Genomic DNA, 23309 nt, shown 5'->3' on the forward strand with positions numbered 1-23309 from the left:
AAGTTTAGATATATATAGTAAGTGTGAGTGACAACTCTTGTTTCAGGGAAAGCTTTTTAAGCAGCCTAACACAAAGACATCCTTGGATCCAATAAAATTATATGCATATAATTATAGGATCTAAGTTGTTATATCAAGGCGACATATAGAAGGTGACCATTGGGATTACGCAAGGTGCGTGAATGATGATGCCTATCGCCGGGGAAGAAACCGTAGCCAATCTTAATATAGACTTTGTGCATTTCTATTGGCTATGTATAGATATGAAGTAGTTATTAGCCTTACCTAATATCACTTGCCACTGAAGCTGTAGCCGAAGGCGTACACACGTGTAAGTTGTACACAACCGCATCGAGGTATACAGATCAGCAGCTAATCCCGTTTCGGCGATCCCAACTCCTTTTTCTTTTTCCCTCTTCAACAACCACAAGCCTACCTCTGCCTCTATGTTCTCTCTAGCCCGTCAATTCTCCGGAGTCCGCTCCAAGCCTCTAGTCCTCACCAGCCAGAAATTCACCCGATCGACCCAGGTACCCCACCGCCTGTACTCGAACGCTCCGAGATCTTCGCCGCCACGCGCACCCTCCGCCCCTCAAACCAGCCGCTCCAATTTCCCAATCATCCCCATCATCCTTATAACCGCCATCAGCTCCGGCGCCTACGCCTACCTCGTCAAGACTCGCACCAACGTTCACACCCCACGCCCAAACTAGCTTGAAGTAAGCAAGGCCTAGCCCGTACAAGAAAAAAGCCCCCCCAACTAACTTCCGTTTCAAGTCAAGTGCTGCCCCTCCACACGCACACCGACACAACCCCCCACAAACAACAATCCTAAACCCCCTTTAACATCACCTCACCTCCCTCAACCTCCCAACCACCCAACACAACCAACCACCCACAATGTCCACCCCCCGCTTCTCCACAAACGACGTAACAGTCGTCTTCTTCCTCGGCGGCCCAGGCAGCGGAAAGGGAACACAATCCGCGAACCTCGTCAAAGACTACGGCTTCGTCCACCTCTCCGCTGGCGACCTCCTGCGCGCCGAACAAGTCCGCGAAGGCAGCCAGTACGGCGAGCTGATCCGCGAGTACATCCGCGAGGGCAAGATCGTGCCTATGGAAGTGACCGTTGCGCTGCTTTCAAATGCCATGGCCGATTCGCTGGCCACTTCGCCCCCTACGGCTGGCACCAAGGCCCGCTTCTTGATTGACGGGTTCCCGCGCAAGCTCGACCAGGCTGTTTTCTTCGAGGAGACTGTTTGTCCCTCTGAGCTTGTCCTGTTCCTTGATTGTCCTGAGGATGTCATGGAGGCTAGATTGCTGAAGCGTGGTGAGACTAGTGGTCGTGATGATGATAACGCGGCTTCTATTCGCAAGCGTTTCCATACTTTTGTTGAGACTTCTATGCCTGTTGTTGATGATTTCCAGAAGAAGGATAAGGTTGTTTCGGTTAAGGCTGATAGCTCAGTTGAGGAGGTCTATGAGCAGGTTAAGGCCGGTATCGAGGCTCGTGGATTGCACCGTCGCTAAGCCGGGTGTTTGTGTTTGTATATCGATGTATATAGAGTTGGGGGTCAATCTTAGGGGGAGAGCTGTGTGATTTCCTTCCGACTTGAAAATAGACCTCGGGTGCATAGAAGAATTTAAGCATTTTTAAACTTGAGCTTCTTGTTTAGATGGATGCTTGGCCCCCCCCCTGAAACCAATGAAGTTGTCGGTTGACTACGGATATAAACCATGACCAGTCTAAAGAAATATAATATTCTTTAAGCCGGAGTAAAAAATAGAACAAAAGAAAAGTCATCCCTCCGGAAAACATAAACAAGACTAAGATTGACATGACATGACTCGTGGGGTCCCAAAACATCCAACGGGGGGGCAGTAAAAATCCAACCCTACAATTGGCCAGGGAAAAAGAAATGCATGAGGAAAAGACAGCGAGATTTCCCCTCTATTAACTGAAAGATTTTTGTGTGCTGTGAACTTTTCCATTCATTAAAAAAAAGGACACATCTATTCGGCAGTAGCCTCAACCTCACGCGCCTGGGGCTGCGCGGGTTGAATGCGTCGGCGGTCACCGTTACCGTTGCGGTTGGCGTTGGCTTCTTGGTCAGCCGCGGCCTGGATACCCTCGCGGGCGAAACGCTCACGCTCGGAGCGGATCACGCTCAGAACGTTCTCGAGGGAACGGCGCCAAACCATCAGGCGACCTTGGACCTCGGACCACTGCTTCTCGCCGAAGACGCGGTAGGTGGCGCGGTGCACAAGGAACTCGGACTTCAGTTGGGACAGTCTGCCCTCGACGAGACCGGCACGAATGGTGTCGATAACCCACATCTCGACATCGGAGGCGGGGACGCGCAGAGCAGAGGCGATGGTGGCGTAGGGGAGCGAGCGCGAAGGAGTGGAGGATGCCAGCGAGGTGAGAGTGAGGAGACGCATCTTGGTCTGCAGGGCATCGGCGGACTCGGCGAGCACACCGCCAGAGATGGAAGCGAGCGGGGTGGCAGCGACGAAGGTCTCGTAGGCGTCAAGGGTGTCCGAGGTGAAGATCTCGAGCAGCTCGAAGAGAGCGCTGTCGCTGGAGCGGAGGGCCTGGACGGCGTCTGATGCGGTCAAGGGAGTGAAGTCGAAGACGGTGGAGCGACGCAGAGCAGTAGCGAGTGCGCGCACAGCCAACTCGCGGCTTTCGGGCTTGCTGACGTCGGCAGCGTCGATGGTCTCGAGCGCTTGCACGGTGTGAGTCTGGGCCAAATCCTCATCACCGGCAGCGGTGGCGGCCTCAGCAATGGCAATGTGCAACTTCCGGGTGTCATCGCTGTCCAACTCCCACGCGGAGAGCCATGTGGGGAGCTGCGAAGTGAGCTGGGGCTTGAGGGCTTCGAAGGCAATTCCAGATCCAGACTGGCGGATCACGGCAACAACAGCGAGAAGAACGTGGTACCGGCTCGAATCCTTGGAAGACAGAGTGTTGAAAATGGTGGTGAGAATAGAGATGGCGAGCGTAGGGCCGAACTGAGGCGAGGTGGTGATGGGCTTAGCGAGATAAGTGCAAATGCGAGGAAGGAACACGTCGGCGTCGGAAGACTGGTGAACGAGATGGACCAGAAGGTTGTAGGCGGAGGTGATCTCTGAATTTTTGTAAATCTATGTTAGTTTTTGTCCATCAAAGATCCAAGTGCAGCCAGATTCCGACTATCTGCAGATCACTCTTTGTCGACACTTTTCGCCCACTTACCCTTCTCGGGGGCACTGTTCAGAGCGGTCGCAGAGGACACAAGCTTCTTCAGAACTTCATCGCGCTGCTTAAGGTCGGCCTCGCCTTCAGACTGTTCCTGCTGGCGGAGAGGTTCGAGGAGCGGGGCGATCTCGGACTGGAGGCTACCCTCTTTGCGGAGGGCATCGATGTACTGGGCAAACTCGTCGGCGAGCTCGGAGAAGGAACCCTCAATGAGGAGGGTATTGGTAGGGGCGGGCATGATGTTGGATGTGGGAAAGGAGAGGAAGAGAGAACGTGAAGTTCTTGATGGTGGAGTCTATCGATAAGTTGAGAAATTTCAGTGTGTGCCAAAAAAAGTCTTGGCGAAAGGAACACCACAGTTGAAACATCTCGACTGATCTCTGCCTTACTCTTCTTTTACTTCATTTCGAATCTTTTATTTCGGTGAAATATTTAATATTTACGCGATAATATATCTTACATTGATTTTTTTTGGTTCAATGGGTCGGAAATAATTGGTGATATTACTTTTAATCGAATAGTTCATGCGCGAAACCGTCACCTGCGCAGATAAAAAAGGAACTCCAACCCGAAGCAAAACAAGAAAGGACAGGCGCCACGTTCATAGACATGTGGACAATCATAATGAGTCAAGACTATTCAGAGGGGAATTGGATGTCTCGGAGGTAAAACAAAAAGCAAATGGCATCGCGATGAGTAAAGGGAATACAACAAAGAGGACGCTATGCGGCCCAACCATCAAGGGGTGATTAACAGCCCAAAGACCGAGGAACATCGTTCCTTTACAGAACCATGCGCGCAGCAACGAACATAAGACCAGCCATCAGACCAGTGGAGTACTGAGTCAGATCGCCGAGAGCGACAGCAGCGTTGGCGGTAGTAGTGCTGGCGGGAGCCACGGAGGAAGTTTGGGTGGTGGACGACTCGGTCGCAGTGGCCAAAGCCAGAGTAGTCGAAGACATGGTCGTAGTAGAAGCGGTGGTGGTCACCGCGCTTGCGTTCTTGGAGCCACAAGTGGCGGCCTTCTTACAGGCGCGCTGACCCTCGGCATCATTGGGGTGCGAGTTGACACACTGGATATAAGTGTCCTGGCAGACGAAGAAAGGAACGGTCTGCGCGTAGGGGGTCACGTCGGGGGTGGAACCATCGCTGCAGACACAGCTGAACTTCAGGGTGCTCTGTTCAAACTGTTAATCTCTTGGTCATACGGCGTGATACTTAGCAACGTACTGGGTCACACGAGTTGAGCTTGGTGCCTTGCTGGCAAATCTCGGGGCAGGTGTTGCGCTGGGCAGAGCAATAGTCGCCTACTTCATTAGCATTCTGTTGTTTAAAGGGACGATCGGGGTACATACTGAGCTGGGAACTGGAAACCAAACCGATATTGAAGCCGGCGGGGAAGGTGTAAGTGTCAGTGGAATTGTCAGCCATGACGGCAGTAGCCAGAGCCGAAAGGAAGATAATAGAAGAACGCATGATGAATAAATTAGAAATGCTGTGTGTATTAGAGGGGAAGAGAAGAGAAGAGCAATTTGAGGAGGAGAGAGAGAGGAGAGAGGAGAGAGGAGAGAGGAGAGGAAGAAAACAAAGAATGGGCAGGTACTTTGTATCTCTAATCCAAGGTATTTCCAAGGTTTATTTTGGTTTCGAAACCAAATTGGAAAGAACTTCCCTTAGGGGTCCTGCACCCAATTACTCAGATACTACGGGACTAAGATACTAAGGTACGAAGATACACTATTTGCCAGGGTAACCCCCCTAATTGGCATACCAGGTGGAGAGTTATATCACTAGATCAATTATTTCAGTTGCACAGGCCCTGTTTTACTTGTTTTGATAATATTAGTTATACGCCTGACCTAAAAGAGTCGGCCAAAAGGTTACCCACCTAAATTGGAGGGTCCTTGGCTGCGTGCAACTAAGCCCAGTCAGGCCAAGTTGCCCCTGCCGCTAGAACCCGTACGAATCAGAATCTTCTGAACGGAGATTGCTGGGTGCTAAGTGATACAGGACCCTTATGTTATAGATAACTCGCTTATTCCAAGTTATCCATGGATGGTTCCAACCTTGGAAGGTTCTTCTGTTTACCACATTCCTGCCCGAATTCCTAATGTCCCTTACGGTCAACTACCGGTTACATGCCGGGGGGAGGTGAAACAATGCATTGTCTATGCTTGGCTGCATGATTGATATTCTTCAGTTCAAGGGGAACGCCTTCAAAGCTTTTGATGTTCGCTCCACCGCAAATCAATTTCCCAAGGTTCGCAAATTCATTGGACCGCGCCAAATAATTTGACCCAATATATCCACGTGACTGTTCATCTTGCCCTGATCCGTTATAGCCGGAGCCGAGGTTAAATTATGCTGTTGACACCGCGCCCTACGCCCTAATATATACTAGCACTACTAAAGCACCTTGCTCCGTTATCTACACGCTTACACCAATTGACTGCAATATAAGCTGCAAGATCAAAACAACAGCCCCCCAAAAAATTAAAATAAGATTAAATGGCAGACCCAGCCCCCGCCATAGCGCATCTCCGCACCAACTCATGGGCAAACAACCTCATCTCTTCAGCCGACTACAAACCAATCGAAACCGACTCACGGCGCCTAAAACCCACAACCGGTGAAGATGGCTACTTCGCACAAACCCTCAACACACCTAGCACAATTCCTCACTGCCTAACCCTGCAACGGCGCAACCTCACACCGGCGCCTACCGAAGTCCCCACCTGGCTCCCCGCAACAAAGCAAGATGCCGCATCCGCCACAAAGCCCACCCCGGGCGTAAACCCTGCGGACATTATTATGATCTTCGATCTTAGCAGCCCCGGTCTGTCTGGTCACCCGTCCACTGTGCACGGCGGGCTTGTCGCGACGCTAATTGACGAGGCCATGTCCCTCGCTGTCGCGGCACATACCAACGCGCCCACGGCACTCAGTACAGCTGAGGATAACCCGCGCGGGAAGATCTTTACTGCACAATTGGATGTCAGATATAAGAAGCGAGTGACTACACCTGCTTTGCTGGTTGTCAAGGCCCGAGTTATTGGGAGGGTCGGAAAGAAATTCTGGGTGCGGGCGCAGGCATTGCAGGAGGATGAGGAGAGTGCTGGTGGGCATTTGGAGTGGGCCAAGAGGAAGGTTGTCAAGGCTGATGCTATGGCATTTTGGATTGAGACGTCTGACTCGAAGTTGTGAGCGTCATCTTTCTCTTCTTTCTAAGCTCAAAGCTTGGAAAGCATTGAGTTGGGGATCAATTTCCCTAATGTGAATATGAGGATTTTGATCCTGTACATACAACCCCCGATTTTGCACATACAGTATTGACCAGCTGGATTATATATAGAGCAAGAAGGCAAGCCTCAAAATCTATTCTTAGAATGTATATACATCTATCAGACAACTGTCTACAACTTCTCCATCTTCCTAGTACCAACATTCCGACTAGCACTAACAACCAACCCAACTTGCGTACTCAATGCAATAACCTCCCCATCCTCATCAAGAACGGTAACCTCCAGATCCGTCCGCCCATCCCTCACAACCTTAGTCTCAACCCGACTATAAAGCCACTCGACCCCCTCAGCAGGAAGGTGCTTCTTCATATCCACATTGAGCGTGACAGTAGGATACCAAAATTTGGCCTTCTCCTCGGCAAGCGAAGTCCCACTCTCCTTCGCCGCAGCAGTAGCAGACATAGTATCGAACCCATCTAACGCCATGGGAAACATATCAACAAGATACGCCACCGCAGCCTCCGTCCAGCGACCATTCACATCACCCCCAGGCCGGAACCTAGCCCACTGCTCGATCCCCATATTCCCAGAGCGCTTCTGCTGCGCCTCACCAGCACCAGGACCAAACAGTTCAATCTGCGCCGCAGCCTTACGGAACGACGCGAAAGGCGCCTCGAGCTTCCTCCAGGCACCGTCAGTGCCTGTCCGGCCTAGCGCTGCGAGATCAACGGACCCATCCGCGCGCGAACCCGCCACCGGTGCAGGGTATGGCTTCCACCCCGTGTTTGCGCTAATGCCGACCTCGGCGTCCGGTGGACTAACTGTGATATAGCCAGCAACCATGGTGTCCAGCTGGCCGGGTTTTTTCTCAGAGGCTTGGAGTAGCTTGATGTGGATTGTGCTCGTGCGGGCGCCAATCTTGACGTCCTCGACTTCGAAGGTTGCGGGACCTGAGGCTGTGCGTCGCAGGAAAGAGAGTTGAATTGAGATTGGGGACGCGGCGCTTTTGTATTGCTTTGGGTGGGCATGCGCGAAGTGCGTTAGGGTTAGTTGGTAGATTACGGCTGTTGTGTAGCCTCCGTGCGGGACTGCCGAGGTGTTAGCTTTCGGTCAATTGGAGGTGAGATTTACATGGGTTCTGCTATACCGGTTCCAATGCACCATTCTGGACGGAGGAATGCGCTGTATTTGTTGGGACCTTGTGGAGTGACCTTGATGGCCTCCTGGAAAGATGGGTTCACGGTGGACATGACTGTGGTGTTTGATATGTACAGGGTTTAGATGTAAGGGTCTAAAGGTCTAGCAAGATCATTTATATGGCTGATATAGAACCATTTCCCCACATACCAAGGTAATCGCAATCGGCGAACCTCGGCTTTTCCCCCAGACAGCCGAGAGGCTGAGTCAGCTCACTAGCCACCCCTCCCAAGGCTAAATAAACACATGAGTTTTTCCAAGATTCCATGGACATTGAAGTCAGGAATATAACAAATGCGCTCAGAGCGATTTGTGATGTAAGAGGGCTGTGCGAACAAGACCAGATCGAAGTTAGGAGGTCCCTATGATATAGATGCGACCTTGCGATAGGTCCGATCGGGAAACGATCAAAAGATATTCATGGATTCCGCTACGCGACATTACTTGGTGGAGCTTGGCAGCTCGCGTAACGTAAAGGGTCCTGGGCTAATCACATTTCCATTTAATATCCAGAATACGAGAACGAGATAGATTCCACTATTAGCGTGTTCGTCAGTGCTCCCTACATATAAACCGTCTGGCCCTGTTCTGCAGCGAATCTGGGGGCAGAACAGATGGATCACCATATCACAGGTATTGCACTTGAACGCAGCTCTCCAAGGCCATCATTTCGGATCACTAATCGGAAAATAGAACGATCTTATGGCTATGTTGATCCCAACTTTCCAAACCCGGGCGGCGAAAGGGATACCCCCATCATCATTTATGGCTATACACCTTCTATCGCTCTAGCAGCATTCGCAGCCGCGTGGTTTTTTCTTCACTTCGTCTACCACACGACGCAAACTATCAAGAACCGCAGCTGGTGGTGGATGACCTTTTCCGCCGGTCTGATTTTCGAGGTGATAGGATACATTGCACGATCCCTCTCCGCTGAAAAGGATCCTTATCACCTCATCTACTTCATCCTCAACTACTTTTTTATCGTTGTGGCGCCTGTATTGCTTGCCGCTGGTATCTACACCATTCTATCAGCATTGATCCCACGAGTAGGGAGAAAGTATTCAATCTTACCCCCGAGGGCCATCTTGGCCTTCTTCATTACTTCGGATGTCATCTCAACAATCGTCCAAGTTGCCGGTGCGTGTCTCATTGGCATTACAGAGTCGCGCCGGGAAGATCCCACAACTGCAAACAACATCCTCTTGGGTGGCCTTGCGTACCAAGTGTTCGTCATGACTATCTTCGTCGTCGTGGCGGCGAGTTTCCAGTTTCGAGCTCGACATGCTATCAGAGAAAACGGGCTTGGGCTCTTTTGCTTGGCTTTTTCCATTTCGACCCTCATGGTCTATTTGAGAACTATCTTCCGCCTTGCGGAAACTGGCCAAGGTCTTATGGGAGAGCTGCAAACCAATGAGGTATATTTCGCATGTCTTGAATTCGCGCCTATTGCGATAGTGGCTCTTCTCTTTGCCATCTGGTATCCTGGCCGCTGTGTAGGTGCAGCGGTGCGGGTTAATGATAAACCATAGCTTTTGGCATTGGAGAAATTTAATGTGTTTGAAGTAGTTTGAATAACTAACATATGTCCACGGGTAGTATATCCTTAGCTCATACTTCTCACAACTGCCAAAATAGGAAATTTCCGTATTTTGGTGCCTGCCTGTTTAGGCAGAAGGGCACTCTCCTAGAGGAGAAAAATATAAAAGACAGAACCTCTTACCAAACACTCTCTTCCAACTTCACCTATCTCCTCTTTATCTCATCCACTTCGTTTATATACTCTCAATGAGTTATATAGCTGAGAACTCACAGTACTCAGTTGGCGATGCATCCTAGCCACCTGGCATCTCGCCACATTTGGCAGCGACGACAACCTTGGAACATCCCCCAAGTACCGGGCCCCCGACAGAAGAAAGTCAAGATTTTGACGACGCTGTGGACAGCACAAAACTATAGCGTGACAAATTGGACAACCACGTAATACGCGTGAATGCCTGGCCATAGTAGTGGAAAGCAGGAAATGCAATCCAAAGAACGCTCACTCACACCCATCTCACGACCTCTACACCTAAAAAGTCAAGGCAAATCTTATTCCTTATTCTTGTTCAATGGGCGCGTGTCTGCCCGATTAAGTATGGCCTTTTGACGGCAAGTCGCGGGCCTCCAGGGCTGTCCTCTAGTTTTCCGAAGTTACCTAAAGTCTACCATGACATGCTCTTGGTGATCGACAGGGACATCACCCGCCCCCAAGTTAAACCTACCTCACACCACAACCAAATATGCCTTGTGGCGACCAATGAAATTCGGAGCCATCAATGAGTTGGAGGATTCTCAGCATACTTTTACTTGCCCTATTCTCCTCGATTGAAGTCGTGGCCATTGGGCGGAAATGGCAGCTTGAGCTCAAAGGATCATCAACGATGGCAACAGACTTCACGATAGACCCTGTCGACCCGGACGCCTCTGGACTATGTGTGTTATTCGGCTCACGACGGTGCTCATGATTCTTTCCGGCGTCGTCGATGGTATTCAGCGGCACTGCTAAGACGTAACCAGACACAACCTATCCATGCGTGGGAACAAGAGAGAATTCATTCCAAGTGTCCCTTCGTCTGTCTGTCGGCTCACCTAACAGGCCCTGGTTGACTTGGAGGCATCGTTGATGGGGGCTCAGTGACACTCTTTCATGATTCATGAGCCTTGATAAGGTTGACGCCATCACGCATTCCCTTGCATCTGCTCGACTTGTATCATCTCTTCAAAATTTCACGCTGATGAGTTTGGCGCGTCATATCCCCTTGTCAATACAAGACTCTCAATGAAATGAATACACCTCATGGCGGCAATCAAAGCTGAAAATAGGGAAGAGGTGGAGGCGATTCTGACTGGTAACTAAGTTACCCCATCCGACTCAAGTGTGGCCGAGGAGTGATACCTGGTTTGGATCACATTCCATACAGAAAGGTGATTATGTTGCAGCTAACGCTCGTCCCGACGTGAAGCCCGAGACCAGCTGGGATTCCGAGACGATTATTACTATACCCTCTTTGTCACATATGCCAACATCGCTGGCCATGAATTTGAGATGATGGCCTGCAGTCAGGTTGACCTTCATAGATGCTTGACATTCAATTTCTAAGAAACTACATATTTCAAGATCTTCACCCATATCTTCTCTTATAGTGCAATTCTTAAGAGGACTACCAAAATGACTGAGATTTAGCTGTTCACAAGGAATCACCAGGAAACTTCCCTGACGTTCGAGTCTTATTTTTTTCTTCTGCTTTTCTAAATTTTAACCCGAAATTATTAGAAGATGCCAATGCAATTATGTCTTCCTGTAGAGCCTCCATGTATGTACCAAGTCAACTTGATCAAAAATGCGCCGCAATAGATGTATGCCAGCACCAAATCATAGTTGCTAAAGAAAATGAAAACTCCGGTCCGTTTTGCTATCTTCGTGTATTCGTCTTCGCATGTCCATATCCGGGAAATCTGTGAAATAAATCAAATTGATCACTAGATCACTCTCGCAATGGCAATTTAGGTTGGCCCTGGTGTGCTGCCAATTGTTGCAGACAAGAAAGAACGCCTGTAGGAAATTAGTCAACTAAAGTACCATTGAATATCATCCAACACTTACCAGTAACTCCCTGTGTCAGGGTAGCCTTAGCCTCCGTACTACGTGAACCCAATGTGACAGTCATAGCATAGTCGACGGCCTTTGCGCTGTGCAGTTTATTAGCCCACCGGAAGACCGGCTCATCCTCACGGTTATCACCGATAACCAGCAAGAAATCAGGTTTGATGACATCCTCGTTTTTGTCGACATTTGCCATGAACCACTTCCAAACCAGTTCAGCCGCAGATGCCTTGTTTGTGTGGGTGGTCTCCACGATCAAAGCACCCTCAACGGCAATCGCATGCACATCCTGGTTAGCACACGCGTCGTTGATATTGCCTGCACATTCAGCAGCAGATCGAGCGGCAGCTTGGCGGTCTTCGGTGGATCCGTGGTGGAAGACGAGCGAGCAATGGCGCTCCTCAATCCAGCTACCCTCGACTCGGGCGTGGAAATATTCCAGGATATTAGATACGGATTCCTTCCACGCTTTGACATGCAGCTTGTCTGCAAGGTGCGTCCAGGTATCGGCGTTCGGCTCGCGCACAAAGCACCCGTTCTCGGCAATCAGGCCCAGATTGTTGACTTGTCGGAACAGCCGTTCCATTTCCTCTGGCATGCGCGCGCTCATTACATAGACCACGTTGGCGGGGTCTTCGGTCAAGTCGTTTAGGGTTGTGATTGCGCGCTGCGGCGTAGTTAGAATGATGCTGCGTGGTGATCCCCAAGAGGCTAGCGTGTCTTCGTAATCGATGATCATGAGCCGTTGTTTGGATTGGCGATACTGCTCGGTGAGTCGGGATACGGACAGGCGGGGCACTGCCATGATTTCTCGCGAAGATTGCTCGTTCCAGACTCGGCCGAGCGTTTCACTGAAAGATTTCACCCAATTGGCGGTCGAGTTCTTCAGGACTGCACGGAGGAGTTCCTCCCAAACCTGCTTCCGTTCCTTCTCATCGCGAGTCAGTGCTGTGTTAATTGCTTCGCAGCACTGGCGGTAATCCCAAGGGTTGACCAAAAGAGCATGGTTTCCAAAGACAGATGCGCTGCCAGTGAACTCGCTAAGTATTAATGACCCGTAGGCTTTGTCGCCGCATCGACCATCCTGGCAGTAGACAAACTCGTGACTAGTCAGATTCATTCCCTCGCGTAGGCTGGTAATCATCAGGGCATCTGCCACAGTGATGAGAGCAAGGTATTGCGGGAAGGCTAGGTCTTGTTTGAGGAACACCAAAGGCTGATGAGCGAGGGTCGAGTGTGTGGAGTTGATCCGCATGGCAATATCAGAGATGGTCGCTTCCAGCTCTGGTTGTTCCGTAGTGCTGGTTGCGACTTGAATCAACACAACTTTATCAGCCCATTCTGGGTAGGTGTTGAGGAAAAGCTCATAGCTAAGAAGCTTTTGGCGAATACCCCGAACGGAATCAATTTTATCGCGCGAGACGATGAGACGCTTTCCTTGATAGCGCTCCGAGATTGTACCGACCCATCGCTCCACGTCCGTTGCCTGGCGGCGCTTATCCCAAGAAGTTGGATCGATTCCGATAGGGAATGTGCCGACATTGACAAACCGGTCTTCTAACTGAATTCCTTCGGGTGTTGCTTCCACACACAAGATGCGACTGCATGTCTGCAGGAAGTGCCGGCAGTATTCATCCGTTTGAAAACCAATGAGGTTGGCACCAAGAATGCCCTGGAGGAGCTCCTTGCGTGGTGCCAAGCACTTGAAGACCTCCGAGGAAGGGAAAGCAATATGCAGGAAAAACCCAATTTGTGCATCTGGCACCAACTTGCGAAGCATAGCTGGAACCAGTAACAGATGATAATCCTGGACCCAGATCGAATCACCCCGCTTCCAATGCTTAGCAATGCGGTCTGCAAAAGCCTGGTTCAATTTGACGTAGTAGATCCATGAATGGTCCTCGTAGGCTTTGCTCTTTGGGTTGTCTGGGATCTGATAGTGAAATACCGGCCAAAGAATGGTCTTGCAAAAATGCGTGTAGTGCCCATCGAAGTCGCCGTCATTTACAAACACCGTCAAAGACCCATACTCATCTTCCAATTTCTCCGCGATGTCCCGTCGGGTGTGATTTGCCAAGGCGTCAGTGGGCATACCCAAGGTGCCCACCCACATCATGTTGTCCAAGCCCCCGGCGTCTGTTGCGGATCGTACGGCATTGCGCAGGCCACCATTGCCCTGCTCCGCGGTCTCGATTGTCCATTCAGCCTTCGAAAATGACAATTTCCGGCTCGCTGTGCTGGCCTTTCTTAGTCTCGCATAGGAAGCAATGGTCTCGGCCGCAGGAGGTCGATGCGGGACAGCTTCCTTGGCGGGGCGAAGATCTTGGTGCTTGAGAATAGATGGAGACGGCGCCAAGACGGTCACTGGCTTTGGCTGATTGAGCGAGGTTGTGGCACCCCATACCGGGGAATGACCCTCACTCTCCGTAAGGAGTCGATTTTCCTGCTCGGGAGCCAAAGGGAACGGGTACCCATTTTTCTCTTGCTCTGTCTTGGCTATCTGGGCATCAAAAATGCGCTCATGATCCGTTGTAGCCCCTGGTGTAAGACGCGGCGCTTTCACTGGAGTTTTCTTTTCAAACAGGCTAGCCGTAGAATTGGGTATGGGTGTGATTCCTTCTATGGTGGGGTTTGCGGACGGAGGACTTAGAGGGGGAGAGCGAGCGCGCGAGCTGTTGATATGGAAATTGACAGTGTAGGGCAAAAATCTATAAGAAATTCATCGGTTAGCCATCTGTAGATCAAGGTCCAGTAATAGCCACATACAGAGATGCTATGAAGACAGTCATGGTGATTGAGCCTAGCCTAAACGGATAGGCAGAAGAGTATTAAAGCACAATGTGAGGGGAAACCTGCAGGTTTGACGATGCGACAAGTAAACTAGCCGCTGGAGTCTTGACAATCGGGAGCAAGCTGAGAAAAAAAAAGGTTAGTTACACGATGTGTTTCTCATGACTACGTCATGTGAAGGTGCCAAGTGATGGAGAAGCAAGTTTGCCTGTGGATTGCCAGGACAAATAAGAAGAACCAAGCAGAAGTAGATGCTGCATTCATTCAGAGCAGATATGAAGAGAACTTGGAATGACCTTGCAAATCAAAAAGATATTGCGGAACCAAGGAAACCAACAACCATCTGACTTGAGCTTACATACTTTGTACACACGGTAGTACTGCCTCCGTACCGGTTTTACCCCACTTGAGGGTCAGGATGTTCCCCCGTACGGTAATTTATTTACAGAACTATGACAGACCGCCTGTGATTGGCGGAATATCTGTCTGTCACCTGACATGAGGTATTATTTCTCCTCCGAATCCGTTACGTTTGGAAAGTGCATCTGCAATGACCTTGCCATGACCTTGCCATGACCTTGCGTCTCACCTCCGCTCCGGTATCAGGTGTCAAGAAACGCAAAGCCTCTGCTCCCAAACCCCGCCCCTCGCCTTTTGCTGCCCATGTGCGCCGCAAACCTACATCTGGCGGCCTAAAACCTACTGCCGATCTAGGTTTTGATGATCCGCTTCCAGATATAGGCGGATCTCATTTTATATCAGACACTGCTCCAGTTCAGAATGTCCTGCAGGCTATCCAATATATCCGTGATGGCATGTTCGAAGAACTTCCCACACGGGCGGGGATGAACAGCACGCGCATCGCAGAAGTCCTCAACCTACGCCGATCTTTGCCTCCACTTGCTTCCGTGGCCCATGTCCATACTCTTTTGGAGGCACCGACACAAGTGGAAAGGGAGATTGTTGAACAGATTCAAACGGGTCGGATTCGGCGACTCATTATACCGGGTCGAGGAAATGATGCGGCCGGGCTGGGTGATTGCCTGGTGCTAGCAGAGGATTGGGACAAGCTAGTGCAGGAAAGCCCTGCATTGGAACAACCACTCAAGGGTGAGTTTTCGAGTCAGGATCCTTTGGGCGTCATGAATTGACGGGTTTGCAGAGAAATTCCTTGACATCCTGAAACGTATTGGGACCTCCTCGGCGATATCGCAGGGGGTCTTCACGACGGATGAGTACAGAGCCTTGCTCCGCGCTGGCTTTATTGTCTCCTCGTCATCTTACACACAGGGCACATTAAGTATTGCATCACTTCCTAATCTACCTCAAATGGCGACTTCGTCAGCAAGTCGAAGCGAGTCTATCTCGCACTCCGAGCGCCCCGTGCAGTCAGCCGCCCAGGCTCGTGCGGCAACTCTTTTCTTGTCTCTTCCTAACACTGGAACATATCTCCGATTGCTAGGATCAGGCCGTGCACATCTCCTCGCTCTTCTCCGGCGGTCCGCTTCCGGCGAAGCCCCTCTGGGCCTGTTGAAGGATCGATGGGATGGAGCTATTGAGACAGACAAGAGTTTCCATTTAGCCAAGCGAGCCCGTGGCGAGTTTGCAGGCATCCTGCCGGGTAAAACTAGGAAATGGAAAGAGCTATATGGGATGCACTTTCGATGGGCGCTAGAAGAAGCACTAGGCGCGGGACTAGTGGAGATGTTTGAGACTGGCAGCGTTGGACCTGGGATCCGCTGTTTATAGTTTCTATATATAATTTACATAAATTGTTGCTTACTAAATTGATCAATAATATCAATCATGTACTTATTTTGATAGATAAATTGATCGAGTCTAGAGGATAGTTATGTTCTTGAAATCCCCTAAACGGGCAACCCTCAAATTCTCACATAATAAATAACCTTAGGGAGATCTCCAGGGCCGTGCAAACAAATAAGAAAGACATAATCTTATCAAAATTTAATTTACTTTCTGACTTCTAGCATTTTCTTTTTAACCCTCCACCTCTCTTCATCTGCACATTTACTTTCTTTATTGCCAAGCGTTCTCCTTCCATGTCTCCATCATGCCGTTGATCCAACTCGAGCCACATCTATTCACCAGCCTCCCCCGTCACCCAGATCTTCAAGGGGATGCCAACACCCCAGAACTGCGGGAGTTTATCCAGGCCGTCCTTCTTGAAGCCCAACCTCTTCTCAACCAGTTCCCCTCAACATTAAAACCAGACTACAAGCTTCGCTCTTCTCCACCTTCAAAGGCAAAGGTAAAGCTTTTACAGGGATGGCGAACACTCCAATCCCCCCAGGAGGGCTCAATTCCCAAAAAGGAATTCTGGGTATGTCGCGAAAGTGACCACCAAGACTCTGATAGTCTGCCTGGGACAGTTTCCCTATGGGAATTCCACGACGGGTTGCGCTACAACCATGCCGAGCACGAGATGGAGTACACACCCAGTGTGACGAGCGTAAAACAACTGCTGAAATGGAACGAGCCGAGACAATGGGATCTCAACCAGCCAATTACTATCGGAAACATGAACTACAAGCATTTCGAAGTCGAACGTATGTATAAAAATCCCCCGAAGACGGCTCTCTCACACACACACAAAGGGAAAGCCCACTGAAACCAAAGCCTAGTCAATCTTATTGTACACACCTTCCATCCAGAGGCACTAATCCGGCCCCGGGCTTTCATATCCTGGACTATGTCGGCGACCTTCGCCAGCTCATACCCAGTATCCCAATCCAACCCAGGCCACGGCTTTATGACGGTACAGATTCCTTTCTATTTGACTAAACCAATCATTCCGGGATCCCAGTACGAGGGACTCTACGCGCAGATCATGGACGCTGTCCCGCAGCGCGCAGTCTTCGCGTACTATGCCAGTCTCGAGCGGGTTGAGCGTGTGCTGGCTCCTGCCCCGCCAGCTTCGGATCCGCCGGCTTCCGCGGATTCGAATACCCCTGCTACGAATCCTGAGCGTTATCTTCGATGGACTATGTTGACGACTTCTGAGGCTGGGGGGAAGATTCCTCAGTGGGTTCAGCGGAGCTGGGCGCTGGGTGGAGTGCCGCGGGCCGTTGTTTCTGATGTGGGATTGTTTATCGGGTGGACTATCAAGCGGAGGGAGAGGAGGTTGGAGCAGGATTCTCAACTGGAAGAGGGCTAATTTGTTCCTGGTCTGTTGGGTATTCTTCTTGACCTTCACTCTACTATGTCATATCGGATAATTTCAACGGCTACGGATTATGATCAACATACAGAAACTTCCAAAATCAAAAGCAGACATGTTTAACACAGAATATATTTATTTGTAAGACACCCGAGCTCATCAGATCCCCCCGTACATGTATCTTTCAAACATGTGTCCTCAGTGATAATTTCACAGGCAAGCCTTGCCAACACCGAAGGCCTGCAACGTAGCAGATATAGCAAGGACAATGGCAGTATCATTGATACCATGCTTAATGTACCAGACAGAGCTAGCCCAGAGTAGGATATTCACGATCCCGGCCATCGCTTTGCTCAGTGGATCTTGGAGGAGACTAGGATCTCGCGACCATTGCCAGTGTAGCAAACCTATTGATAATCATGATTAGAACTTGACTAGGAGGGGTGGTACTATGAACGCACCGGTCAACAAAAAGAAGCCACTCCCCTATTGATAGAAACCGAATAGGACAGTCAGTATGAAGCAAAATAAGGCCAGATTGATATAGAAAACTTCCAACGCACCTGGTACCACCCCAGAGTCCCACAGGTCCACGAATTAGTGCCTGCGATAGCTTTGAATCTTGGATCGGCTGTCCATTGCCTGCCCTTGATCTACGTAGCAATCAACATAGTCCTTCAGGGGCTTCTGGGGTTGGGGATCATACCGTGTGTCCAACAGAAAGCAACGCGAAGGCTGCAGCCGATGCCTGTAGGAGTGTAGGAGACATTGTCAAAGTCGTAATCTGTTGAGAAAAAGAATGTTCCGAGGGTTCAATTCGAGATGTGTACTGATTACGGAGTAAATGAAGTCTTTAAAGTGCCTCGGCTCAATTGCCAGGTCACCAGGTGTGAAGATGCCCCTTACGACGCGGTGGGTGGGGATATATATATACGCCGCAGTTATTATGTTTCATTTTACTTTATAGATCCTACGTTCACTCTCAACCAAAAACGAAGACCAGATATCTAGAATATAAATGTAGGGTCAGAGAGGTAGAAAGGGGGGCCGTTGACCCCTATATTTGTTCAAAATAGTGGGAGCAAAAAATTGGCTACGGAGTAGACCATGACTATAACCCCTGAGAAGATGATCATCCATGGATACATGGGAGGAAAATGCAGGTGGGGAGTCACTGAAATAGACTTTTGATGGTTCTTTTTGCTGTCTTTCTGGTGTTTTTCTTAATATCTTTTCTCATCCGCTAGCCGAACAAGCAAATGAATATAACAGACACAAACTCATAGTTGCCTAAACTACATACCTTGGGCGATATCTTTGATTCTTGAGAACAACAGTTAGTAGCCTTCCCACTACACCTTTTCTGCATATAAGATGTGAGATTTCTTGTCCATACATGTTTATACATTTGTGGCTAGCACCTAGGCAATGCAAGAGGAAGACATACACAACATGACACCGATATAGAACAAGAAAGATCAAGTACGTCTTCCTGAGCCTTAAAAAGATCGTCTTGGGTGTTCCACGGCCCCTGGAGAATTCTTGTGGACTTTATCATAGCATTGACCTATGAGTACATTACTGAGTGTAGTTATAGAAAAAGATGCAGAAATACTTGAACAACTTCACGCTAAAGAAATAAAGTTTAAACTCCTTCAACGGCCGGATGAAAACTAGGTATCTCAATCAATGATAGAGCACAATAATCACAAAAAATGGGTTTGTGTGCGTGCATACCCTCTGGTATCAAGTAAAACTGTGTATTCTACAATCCCTGGGGCAGATATTTCTCAGTCTAGGGCTAATTCTTATCAAACATGAGGGCACATACATAGCTTTCTCCTATATAACGGTGACATATACATGATGAAATGATAAAGCTATAAAAGCTCAAGAAAAAAATTTGGAATTATTACAATGGATATCGTAATGACTAAAGTGTATATTATCACTAACTAAGTCGGGAATAGCAGATTACGAATAAAAACTCCAAAACCAGCGTAATCCATGCACATATCCAAACACAATCACATGACTCCATCTTTCACATGGAATCGACAGCAGCACATAGGAAGGGGGGGGGGGGGGGTCGAGGTCGCGGTTCCGCGATGTCAGACCATTTTTGTTCGGCACGCCAAACTCCTTTGGCTGTTCAAAAAAAAGAAAAGAGGGGGAAAATGGACACACTCTGCAGCGTGCTCCAGGTATGAATAAAGTAGGCTATAACGGAAAGGCTCTCCCGGGGGATATGACTCCAGGTGTAAAGGGGGAAAACAAGAAAGGAAAGGAGTAATGGGGCATAGAAAACACCGACGCCGGCGACTGTCGGTATGGTGATCATGAGGGCATCAAGGTTGACCCTCGAGGGAGGATGGGATAATCAAGACGTATGAACAAAGTGAAGAAGGAGGGGAGGGCATAACAGCCATTTCACGTGGCTGACGGTGCGCCATATCGTACACACTAGAACCATACCCAAGAACGTATTACCGTGGTCCGGCATTATTCAAGTTTACTTCCACCGGTGCCGGGGGCACTGAGTTGGACGACGCAACGTGCGCCCGCAAGGCGGCAACTTCGGTGCGTAAACCTGTCAACTCATCATGCATTGTCCGCACGTACGCCCAAAGTTTGTCGATTTGGCTGACGTCATTGGAATTGGCATCTGGCCCATCGAATCCCTTGAGGTGAGATAGACTGTGGGTACTGGAGTGGCTGTGCGAAGGAGTGTGTTTGGTTGCAGCTTGCATGCCAAACCGACCATCCGGGGAGGTCATACCCGGCGGCGGAGGCAGCTGGGGCGCACCTGGCTGCGGCAGGGGCAAGCCTAGTGTGGGTGGCGCGTGATTCGAAGATTGATTCGCTCGTCCAAAAGAGGACTGCGGGTGTGGTAAGGACTGTCCCATGCCAGGAGAGTGTGCGCGATGTGGCGGTGCACTATCGTGTTGCGATGAAAGAGCGTTCGGGGATAGGGGTTTAGGGCTGTCACTAATACTGCTGGGAGGGAAGATAGACGAGCTCGAGGTGAGGCCTGCGGGCGGGAAAGTCATGTGTGTAGACTGCGAAGCTGATGTTGACACGCTTCCACCATGATTGGCTGGGGGTGGGAAAAGGTGGCTGGGACGACCGGCGGCAATTGGCGGGTAGGTGTTTGACTGGCGTGAGTGAATTGAATCAGGTCGAGCAACTGTTTCTGCCTCATGCTTGCGGATGCTCGGCATGGTCATTCGTCGCTCATCTTCTTCATCCATACGCTCAGGCTCTGCTGTGTACATCAACCCATCCATGTCGTCGTGTCCCCCGGTCGCACCGTCGCCATACTCGTCGTCTGCTGCAAAGCTGCCCATGCTCGCGCGTCGACCCGCGCAGCCTCCCTGTCCTTTATTGTGTCGAGCAAGCGCATCACCCCGGGCGAAACGACGTCCACATTTAGGACAGATGTGTGGTCGCTCGCCGGTGTGAAGCTTTGTGTGACGCTTCAAATCGTGTAGTCTTCGGAAACGTGACTGACAGGTTTGACAGACGAAAGGCTTTTCCTGGCTGTGGGTGAGCAAATGGCTCTTGAGATTGTGTTGCCGCGTAAATTCTGTTGCGCAGTATGGGCAGCGGTGTTTCTTCGCCGACGGAGAGCGAGGGCTGCCTCGATTGTAGCCAGCATTCGGTAGGCTCAGGCCGCGACGCGGGTCGTTAATATTGCCCGTAGGCATCGGGTATGAAAATGCTTTGCCATCGTGGTCGATTTCGGAGTCATCGCGCGACCGTCGATCTCCATCCTGAGAAGCGGATTCCTCGATAGGACCAGGGCTGGCTACAGTCGAGGTATGCATTAGCGAGTTGTGGTGATGATCGTTTGAACCGTAAGGGTCCGATGGTGATCCGGTCGCGTGAGAGTCGATTTGCATATGCTCCGGGGATGCATGAACTGAAGACTCATGAATCGGGGCACCTGGCGACTTTTCGCTTGCACCTAGAGCCTCTCGGGCCACCTGTGAACTGTTTCGTTCAGCATCCTTCTCATGCTCCGGCTGATCCGCCGGTACTGATGTTGGACTGGTCATCGGAGGAAGTTGATCTCTCGATCGCGAGACGTGTAGGCCGGCGCTGGCAATCGAGCTCAGGCTCTCGGGCTTGGAGGATTTAAACAAAGAAAGAGGTTCAGAGCTAGTGACAGTGTTTCCGGATAGTGAGTTGGAGGCGGCGATGGGCTCGTTATTCGACATCAACGTCGCCATGGAGAAAGAATGTTTCGCGCCAGCCTCGAAGGGTGGACGAGCAAAGGCGACAGCTACTGTAGATGCCATGTTAGGAAAATGTGAGAAGGATTGGTGGGGAAAAGGAACTTGACTAACTTTCATCCACCGGGATATATCAAAGATGTCAAGCAGACGAGGTTGGGGGGGAAAGAGAGCGAAGACCAGGACGTGTGGGGCGTTTCTCACGAGTGTGGCGCAAGCTGACGAGTGGTTTCAGCTTCAAACTTGTCAAAGATCCACCTGAATGATCCCAGGGGCTTAGGCCTTTAAAATAGCGATCGGGGAATGAGTGGATGAGATTCAATGGCCATCTGGAGTTTGGAACGGTTGGGCGCAGGAACAAAATCAGACCAAGAGATGGGAGAATTTGAGTGGTGAAGACAGGAAAGTGGATGGTAATGAACTGGTCTCATACCATTTACACCTTTTACCGTATAAGATTGGAAGGCAAAGAGAAAAAAAACACAAAGAGAGTGAACGTGTGGACAGAACCGGGCAGGGGATGATATGTTTGGTGGGGACTGGAGAGTCGAGGCTCTGGAGAAATGAACCCTGAGGCAGTAAAGTATTGAGTACATGATTTTACACTATAAATACTATGTACAAGCAGGTATACAGTACCTTATTAGGATTGAGGCTGTGTAGACCGCTAACACTTTGTGGCTGGCTCGTGGGGCACTGACTGCGGCTGACCTTCTCTTCAAGAAAGTACACGTTGCCTTGCATTTCACTTACAGTCCATTTAAGTACAGAAATCTAGTATGATCTACATCTTGATGTAGTACTAAACAGTATGAGATCATGTCTCGTCAAACCGGTATTATCATGGCCTTGATATGGAGTGCAGGACGTAGAGGAGGCAATGAAAGTGATGTCACCCCGGGAATCCGCGCATAATAGATTGTATACAATTTACAGGAACGCCTGGTCTTTTAGAGATCTGTAGATAAAGTGGATATGATGGTGGATATGGTGGTATTGAGAGCTTTCTGTATTCTTCTTCATTTTATGTATTTACTGGGTAGTACACACACGAAGACTCGATGTGATATACTGCCTTGACCTCAGACGACTTAGATTCTTTCCTTACATTATTAAGATCTATGGATGTCTTATCATCCAATAGTGCCTTGGTAATACAAGTCGCAATACATTTGCTGCGCCATGTTTCACATAGTGTACTTATAACGTTGTACATTGTAAGCGCCTCAGGTGGCTCGGGGGATCGACCTCCACGCAGAGCCCCATAGAACCGTACCACACTGTTTATGCTAAACATAGACTATTTAGACAAGTCTTCAAATATATATAGATCTATGAACATCTAGAACATACCAGTTCTTTTAGCCTGCAATGATTGAAAGGTAAACATCCTACGGAGTACTCCGTCCCCGTAGACGACACATTCCATGCAGGAACCAAGGAACCCCGTGGAGTGTCCTAGCGGCTACCCAAGGTTGTTCAATCCTCTACGGCTGCTTACTCCACTCCCAAAAATAGCCTGTGGCTGATACTTGTCATTCCCTATAAATTCCTCTAGTTGCCTGCATGAAACGCGAACCTTCATACTAAGTCTTGCAGATAAGTTGGAATGTTTGTGTTACTCGAGAGGGTTGACATTCTACGGTGGCGTCGGAACTCTCTATCAAGCATTGACTATGCCACAATCTGAATCAGGTATCTTCTATAACTTTCGTTACGCAAATTATCATCCTAAGCATTGTGTTCTGCTGGTGGAATGTATTTTCGTCATGTAGTTGCC

General features: G+C 49.7%; 11 protein-coding genes across 11 annotated transcripts; 5 read left to right on the plus strand and 6 right to left on the minus strand.

The window, feature by feature from the left end:
- Positions 1-446: 446 nt before the first annotated feature.
- PEX2_016110 (uncharacterized protein) lies at positions 447-846 on the plus strand (the record flags this gene model as incomplete). Its single annotated transcript, XM_016738887.1, has 2 exons — positions 447-689; positions 778-846. The coding sequence occupies 2 exons, from the start codon at positions 447-449 to the stop codon at positions 844-846; spliced, it is 312 nt and encodes a 103-aa protein (XP_016602404.1).
- A 54-nt stretch (positions 847-900) lies between these two features.
- ura6 (uridylate kinase ura6) lies at positions 901-1530 on the plus strand (the record flags this gene model as incomplete). The annotated part of the gene is made up of 1 exon (XM_016738888.1): positions 901-1530. The coding sequence occupies one exon, from the start codon at positions 901-903 to the stop codon at positions 1528-1530; it is 630 nt and encodes a 209-aa protein (XP_016602405.1).
- A 483-nt stretch (positions 1531-2013) lies between these two features.
- Positions 2014-3479, minus strand: PEX2_016130 (PCI domain protein; the record flags this gene model as incomplete). Its single annotated transcript, XM_016738889.1, has 2 exons — positions 2014-3131; positions 3239-3479. The coding sequence occupies 2 exons, from the start codon at positions 3477-3479 to the stop codon at positions 2014-2016; spliced, it is 1359 nt and encodes a 452-aa protein (XP_016602406.1).
- Positions 3480-4023: 544 nt separating this feature from the next.
- On the minus strand, positions 4024-4717 carry PEX2_016140 (uncharacterized protein; the record flags this gene model as incomplete). The annotated part of the gene is made up of 3 exons (XM_016738890.1): positions 4024-4419; positions 4472-4548; positions 4597-4717. 3 exons carry the CDS (start codon positions 4715-4717, stop codon positions 4024-4026), a joined length of 594 nt encoding a protein of 197 aa, XP_016602407.1.
- Positions 4718-5749: 1032 nt separating this feature from the next.
- On the plus strand, positions 5750-6445 carry PEX2_016150 (PaaI family thioesterase; the record flags this gene model as incomplete). Its single annotated transcript, XM_016738891.1, has 1 exon — positions 5750-6445. The coding sequence occupies one exon, from the start codon at positions 5750-5752 to the stop codon at positions 6443-6445; it is 696 nt and encodes a 231-aa protein (XP_016602408.1).
- A 209-nt stretch (positions 6446-6654) lies between these two features.
- Positions 6655-7733, minus strand: PEX2_016160 (thioesterase family protein; the record flags this gene model as incomplete). The annotated part of the gene is made up of 2 exons (XM_016738892.1): positions 6655-7571; positions 7631-7733. 2 exons carry the CDS (start codon positions 7731-7733, stop codon positions 6655-6657), a joined length of 1020 nt encoding a protein of 339 aa, XP_016602409.1.
- Positions 7734-8294: 561 nt separating this feature from the next.
- On the plus strand, positions 8295-9212 carry PEX2_016170 (RTA1 domain-containing protein; the record flags this gene model as incomplete). Its single annotated transcript, XM_016738893.1, has 2 exons — positions 8295-8313; positions 8374-9212. The coding sequence occupies 2 exons, from the start codon at positions 8295-8297 to the stop codon at positions 9210-9212; spliced, it is 858 nt and encodes a 285-aa protein (XP_016602410.1).
- Positions 9213-11207: 1995 nt separating this feature from the next.
- PEX2_016180 (putative alpha,alpha-trehalose phosphate synthase subunit TPS3) lies at positions 11208-14115 on the minus strand (the record flags this gene model as incomplete). The annotated part of the gene is made up of 3 exons (XM_016738894.1): positions 11208-11275; positions 11327-14034; positions 14093-14115. The coding sequence occupies 3 exons, from the start codon at positions 14113-14115 to the stop codon at positions 11208-11210; spliced, it is 2799 nt and encodes a 932-aa protein (XP_016602411.1).
- A 573-nt stretch (positions 14116-14688) lies between these two features.
- On the plus strand, positions 14689-17291 carry PEX2_016190 (Serine-threonine protein kinase 19; the record flags this gene model as incomplete). Its single annotated transcript, XM_016738895.1, has 4 exons — positions 14689-15226; positions 15279-15857; positions 16165-16683; positions 16759-17291. 4 exons carry the CDS (start codon positions 14689-14691, stop codon positions 17289-17291), a joined length of 2169 nt encoding a protein of 722 aa, XP_016602412.1.
- A 213-nt stretch (positions 17292-17504) lies between these two features.
- Positions 17505-18063, minus strand: PEX2_016200 (uncharacterized protein; the record flags this gene model as incomplete). The annotated part of the gene is made up of 4 exons (XM_016738896.1): positions 17505-17701; positions 17756-17780; positions 17858-17947; positions 18001-18063. The coding sequence occupies 4 exons, from the start codon at positions 18061-18063 to the stop codon at positions 17505-17507; spliced, it is 375 nt and encodes a 124-aa protein (XP_016602413.1).
- Positions 18064-19780: 1717 nt separating this feature from the next.
- On the minus strand, positions 19781-21595 carry PEX2_016210 (C2H2 zinc finger protein; the record flags this gene model as incomplete). The annotated part of the gene is made up of 1 exon (XM_016738897.1): positions 19781-21595. The coding sequence occupies one exon, from the start codon at positions 21593-21595 to the stop codon at positions 19781-19783; it is 1815 nt and encodes a 604-aa protein (XP_016602414.1).
- Positions 21596-23309: the final 1714 nt, after the last annotated feature.

The sequence above is a fragment of the Penicillium expansum genome (genome assembly GCF_000769745.1).
Source record: "Penicillium expansum strain MD-8 chromosome Unknown contig46, whole genome shotgun sequence".
NCBI lineage: Eukaryota > Fungi > Ascomycota > Eurotiomycetes > Eurotiales > Aspergillaceae > Penicillium > Penicillium expansum.